Below are 5948 nucleotides of genomic sequence, written 5' to 3'. Positions count from 1 at the left end.
ATCCAAGTTGCCAATGAAGATGTTGAACAGTGCAGGCCCAAGGACTGAGCCCTGGGGGACTCCACTGGCCACATCCCTCCAGGTCAAAAAAGACCCATTCACCACCACTCTCTGGGTGCGGCCCTCCAGCCAATTAATGACCCATCTGACTGTGTAGGTATCCACACCACAGTTGCCCAATTTCTTAATGAAAATGGGGTGAGAGACAGTGTCGAAGGCCTTCCTAAAGTCCAGAAAGACTATGTCCACCAAAACACCTGTGTCCAAGGATTTTGTGACCTGGTAATAGAAGGCCACCAGGTTGGTGTGACAGGACCTGCCTGGAATGAACCCATGTTGGTTGCCCCTAAGCATGATCTCCCCTGCTGGTCCCTCGCAGATGTGCTCCTGGATAATTTTCTCAAAGAGCTTCCCCAGGACTGAGGTAAGACTAACAGGCTTGTAGTTTCTTGGGTCCTCCTTCCTCCCTTTTTTGAAAACGGGGACCACACATTGGCCCTTTTCCAGTCCTCTGGCACCTCGTCACTCCCTTTGTCCTATAATTAAGCTAACTGCAGTAGGTGTCCAGGCCACCACACCAAAGTCACCTGCCAAAGATGTACAACCTGCAAAAGGATACATCATGTCTGGGATCTTTAGAGAAGTCCTAGTCCTTGGCGGGACGGTCTCCAGTAAGGTCTGAATGGTCTCTGCCTGGGCTGGCTCTATCTGATCGCGCCTGCTCTGGACCTGAGTAACCAAGTGAAAAGGACTTCCAGAACAAGAGGTAATGGATGGGCTTCTTCCTTTGCCTCTTCATTTTCTTGCTTTCCTCACCCCCATCTGTGGGAATGAAGCACTCACACTCTACCCCACAAGCACAAAGGGTGGGAATCAAGAAGCGGGGCAGGCTCAAAGCAATTGAATAATACAACCTGGGCAGACACGTTGAATCATTTTGCCTCCCCACTCCACAGCACCTTCCTCACTGCACCAGACAAAAAGAGCCAAGCAGACTGACTAGGATCCCCCCATCTTCACCTCTACCTCACCCAACCCAAAGGACTTCTAGATCTTCTTAGCAAATCCCAATGTGACCATGTGTGGAATTTCCTCCTTATGAACTCACCCACTAAGGCTGCCTATACACGTGCTCAGGGGGTGGGTGTTTTAATTAGAGTGGTTCTCAGACAGCCACTCTAATTAAAACACCTCACTGTCACATGTATTAAGCCCCCCACGCATTTAAAAATGGCTGCAGGACACTTTATCTACAACTCAATTTAACAAGATTTAGATAAAGTGCCCTGCAGCCATTTAAAAATGCACAGAGGCTTAATATGTGTGATGCTGTGGCAGCACTGGAGCCTTCTAATTAGAACACCAACAAGTGCATATGTAGACAGCTCATGTGCCTATTTCCCTTTTCCTCCCAGACCTTACCAGCACTCTTACCTGAAGAAGAAAGAGGCGAAGAGCTTGGGATATGTTTTCAGGAAGTTCTAATAAATTGGCTTTTGTCGCCTCTTGGAGGATCTGGCTAATTTCACTTTGAGAAATAACAGTGTTGTTCTGATACCTCGCAAACTGGAATGAAAACAGGGGAAGGAAACAAAAATCAACCCAGAAATCCAGTGGTGACTCACTCCCAGCTAAGACCTTCTCTATACAAAAATGCACTTGGTTAACTAAGGACCTAATGTTTACGCCAATCTAATTAAGTGGTGCAAAGAGCAACTGAGACATGCTTATTGTGGTTTAAGCCAGGCTTATTTTGATTTAACTCAGGTCAATTTAGAATCCAAGCAATACTAAACTGAAAATGCTAGTTTTAATACTGAAATAAGAGCAAATGAACAGGGCTTCACACTTGTTCATACTTGTTTAATTAAAAAGTTTTGGAAAATGATTTATGTTGTAGTGGTGCAGCATTCTCATATAGGTAACACCTGATTCAGAATAGGGTAGAGTTTTGTGCACTGTTACCCACCACAGGCTTCTTTCAACAATATCTTAACAAATATTTGACATCAGTATCCTACCCAGTGCTTCCACAATGCAGTAATGCACAAGTAATCAAATAGTCCCTGTATCACTTCCCCTACAATGGTCTTGACATGTGAAGGGAATGCAACAAACAGTGAAAGAACACACATCTAACAGTCAGCATTTTCACAGGGGCCTTCTTTCCACATTTCAAGTACATCTGTTTGTTATTCAGTTATGAGACAGGAATGTAGTTAATGACTGAGAACAATGGCCACATCCGGGCTTGTGTTTGGGGAGTATCTGTATAATACAACACCCCATCACTTACATAGATGCACTGTACTGATACACAGACAAAATGGAGAATGGTCTATACTTTCCCTGCTCACCAAAGTCACAAGTCTGAGAATTTCTGGACAAAGGAAGGACTTCTCACCACCACTGAGTAGTGTGAACAGTAGAAATCGATTCCAGGGCTGTGAAGCAACGTGAAGAGCTGGAAGAGAGAAAAGAAACCACTAGCAGTGACTTTAAAAACTGCCTCATGGCAAGTTGAACGTAGGTACAGGCACTGGTTTATACAAACCAGGAACCCTTTCATTATGCCTATAAAGCCCATACTATAAGACATTAATGTGGCTTTTTTTTTAATATCCGTTTCATCATGCAAGAGCCTGGTCACCAGGCCAAAGGCTTACTCAACCAGAGAATAGTGGGTTTCAGTCACATATAAGGTCTTACCTAACTCAGGCTCTATAGTGAAGTATTCGGCAAAAAACGGAAAGTACCAAAAGAGCCATCCCTTAGATACACTGAACTCAGAATCTTTCTGTCCATCTTTGGTGCTTGTATGGGTGGTAGATAAATGTATTTCATGGGGCATTTTTCAATACAAATAATGGGCAATCCTTCATCCAGAATTCAAAAACCTAGGTCTGGTATCAGGAGAGGTTTCCTGACAGTGAGATGCATTAGACTGAAGACTTTCCCTTTAAGTAGAGGAAACCTCATCATTTGAACTATTTAAGCCCAAACTGAACAGGTGCTAGAGCCTGTACTGTAGGAAACAATCTGGGTTGGAGAAAGTGAGATAAAGATTCCCACGCTTTTGGAACACAGACCACATCTGAATACAGTTGACTTTGTGGGCACCTCCCTTGCAAATATCAGTCACATCACTGCTCTTTTGAAGCTCTTCGTGGAAGAGCAATGCTACAAAAGCATTCATGTATGGGTAAGCCATCTTTTAGCAGGTAGAACTGAGGAGAAGTAAGCATAAGCATCATATAACCCAGCCTGCTCTCCACACATCATCAGTGGTCCAGTGGTACACATTTGAAAAGCACAGGACACACACAACTTCTCATCTCTACCTTCTGTGATTTTGACCACATCCTTTCTTCAAACACAAACTACTGGATGTCAAGTATAGAAAAGCTGCTGCATTTGCCTACATGGTCAACACACTGTCAGGATCACATTCACTACTCTGTAAAGTGGTTAGGAGGGAACTGAGATAGGAATGGTGCTATATAAAACATGGGTGATATATAAAACATGAGTTGCTCTGCACAGCAACCAAGTGAGTTCTTATTTCTAAACATTATGATACATCATCTGATAACCTTCAGAGCAATTCAGTGAAAGCAATGACTTATAATCACTGAAGGGAATTCTGCATTGCAGTGAGAATTTGGGCAGGCAGAGCAAAGGGTTTGGCTGTTGCTGAAATACTGAAGCAGCATTTGTTCAGTTTAATCCTGAAGCAATGGAACCTCCCACCAACCCCCTCTTGTCATCCTGTTCTGCTGGGACTTTTTGCAGAGATGCCCATGGGCTAGTGACTGCCATTCACCTGTAGTATTACATTTTCATTCATCAACTTTCTCTCTCCTGACAATACTCTTTCTCTTAAAGGTTCCTTCAACCTCTAGCATTCTCTCTCCCTGTTTGTTACTGATTAGCATGGGTCAGGGAGCAGGGAACCTTTTTTCTGCTTTGAGGCTAGAACCAATGCCCAACTTGGTCACAGGATGCTAAAATTGAAAAGAAACACTTATTTCATTGGCTCAGTTGCAAGAAGCCTTCTGCCTGCACTGCAAGGTGGCCTTTTGAGTTGAAGTTCTATGATTGCTACTTGGTCTCCGCGAGTTTCAGCTCCACATTCTGTTGTTCTGTGTCCTGCAGGTACCCCTAATCTGGAAGCAAATTGCAACTTGCCCCTTAAAATGTGGAGGGCTCCATAACCCATTTGTAGCTCGCCCCCAACCCAATCAACTGGTCACTCTGGGCTAAATGGCTGGAATAAATGACCTGGGTGTGAAAGGCCCTGTACCCCATTCCAGAATCCCAAGAGGACCACTCCTTTGGGCCATAACAGATTTTGGAGTGAGGAAGATTAGTTTAGTCTTTCCAAAAATGACCCAGGGATCTGTGGCCAGAGAAAGGACTTAATCCTGCAGGAAGCTGGGCACTGTGGCTTCAGTCCAACAAAATGTTTAAGCATGCAATTAACTTATGTATTTCAGCATGTCTATTGATTTCTCTGGGGCTCCTGCTGGGCTTAATTTAAAGCATATGCTTAAGGGTATTGTTGGATCAGGGCCAGAATGTTTGGCCCATTGCAGGGCTGAGTCCCAACTGAGCAAGGGCTGGGCAGGCTTTACCAGTGTCCTGGTTCTTCACATGCAGGTACTCCATCAGCGCCTCCAGGCAGGCAACCACTGTTTGAGAAAGCAGCAGATCTTTCTGTAAACAAAAAGGAATGAAAATGAGGGCAATGGCTGCTACAAGAGGGCAATGTGAAAAAGACAAGGATCCCATCTCTCAAGGGCATAGCTTAAACAAATGACACTTTTCATCCCACTCCTGGCATGAAATGTGCAACCTATCTGCCACCGGTGGTATCATGGGGCCACACAAGAGGGAAGAGCTTGGTTCAAAGTCTACAAGACTCAGCAACTGTCTCCTAAGAAAATAAGTAGAAGGTGCACCCATTAGCTCTGGTAGGGAAACACGCCGAGTAAATCTTTACCAGTTCTAACCTCTGATGTTTACACAGCAGTGTGCTATGCAGTGAGCGATACCCAGGCTAGCTTGAGCACTGGAAACAATCTAGGCATATAGCACAGAGCACTGTACAGGCTAATTTGTATGGCTCCTCATTACATTCAGAGGCACTCAACAGCATAAATATTCACTGTCTGTCAGCATAGAAATACCCTGCAATTCTGTAAGGAGTAGAGCAAGGGAGAAAGCCCCATAGGCTTTGTTATGTCCTTTCTAGTGCATTCTTTTAAACATATCTGAAAATATACCTGGGCCAAAAGATTCTGCAGACTGATGACAAGCGAAAGCACCTGCCGCACGGTCAGAGGATACAGGGAGGCATCGTCCTCTGATGGCAAGGACTCCAAGCTGCTCTGGGCAGTGGGTTGGACTATAAGCACCAGCAGAGATGAGGAGAAGTTCTGCCTAATGATGAACCTCAGGAGCTGAAGAATACCAACTGGACAGGGAACTGCTCATTATTACTAAACAATATCTTCCCTCCTTCACTTACAACCCATGAACCAGCCCCAAAGTACCCTGCATGAGTGGCCACATCACAGCTGAGGCAGAGGAGGGAAGGAAAAGCTTGGTGGATTTGTTTTCAGTGCTTACTGAAGTGAGACAGACCTTACTTAGAGGCTGCAGGCAGGAATGGTACCGCAACAGGCTTCCCACGTGCCTCAGCCTTACCCTGCAGCATGGCTTATCTTGTTATTCCAGTTCTCAGTCAGATTCAACCTCTGCTGACCTACTCCATGGTAGTTTCATAGCATGAACAAATGCTCACCATGGAGGGATGCCATCAGACTCATTTCATAGTTTCATAGTTTCTAGGGTCAGAAGGGACCTGAGTAGATCATCTAGTCTGACCCCTTGCCATGGCAGGAAATAATACTGGGGTCAAACGACCCCAGCAAGATGTTCATCCA

At 44.9% G+C, this 5948-nt stretch overlaps 1 protein-coding gene across 1 annotated transcript in view; it reads right to left on the bottom strand.

The window, feature by feature from the left end:
* Nucleotides 1-454: 454 nt before the first annotated feature.
* Nucleotides 455-5948, bottom strand: part of MEI1 (meiotic double-stranded break formation protein 1) — a 42654-nt gene continuing 37160 nt past the window's right edge. The window contains exons 25-29 of the mRNA XM_019543912.1: nt 5286-5476; nt 4635-4716; nt 2358-2464; nt 1435-1566; nt 455-729 (exon numbers count right to left, since the gene is read on the bottom strand). Coding sequence (XP_019399457.1) covers nt 523-729; nt 1435-1566; nt 2358-2464; nt 4635-4716; nt 5286-5476 — 719 coding nt within the window. The 3' untranslated portion in view covers nt 455-522. The remainder of the gene's footprint in view (nt 730-1434; nt 1567-2357; nt 2465-4634; nt 4717-5285; nt 5477-5948) is intronic.

The sequence above is a fragment of the Crocodylus porosus genome, unplaced genomic scaffold (genome assembly GCF_001723895.1).
Source record: "Crocodylus porosus isolate Cpor-Errol unplaced genomic scaffold, CroPor_comp1, whole genome shotgun sequence".
Taxonomy (NCBI): domain Eukaryota; kingdom Metazoa; phylum Chordata; order Crocodylia; family Crocodylidae; genus Crocodylus; species Crocodylus porosus.
Note: the sequence above shows the minus strand (reverse complement) of the source record. Positions and strands in the feature narration are given on the sequence as shown.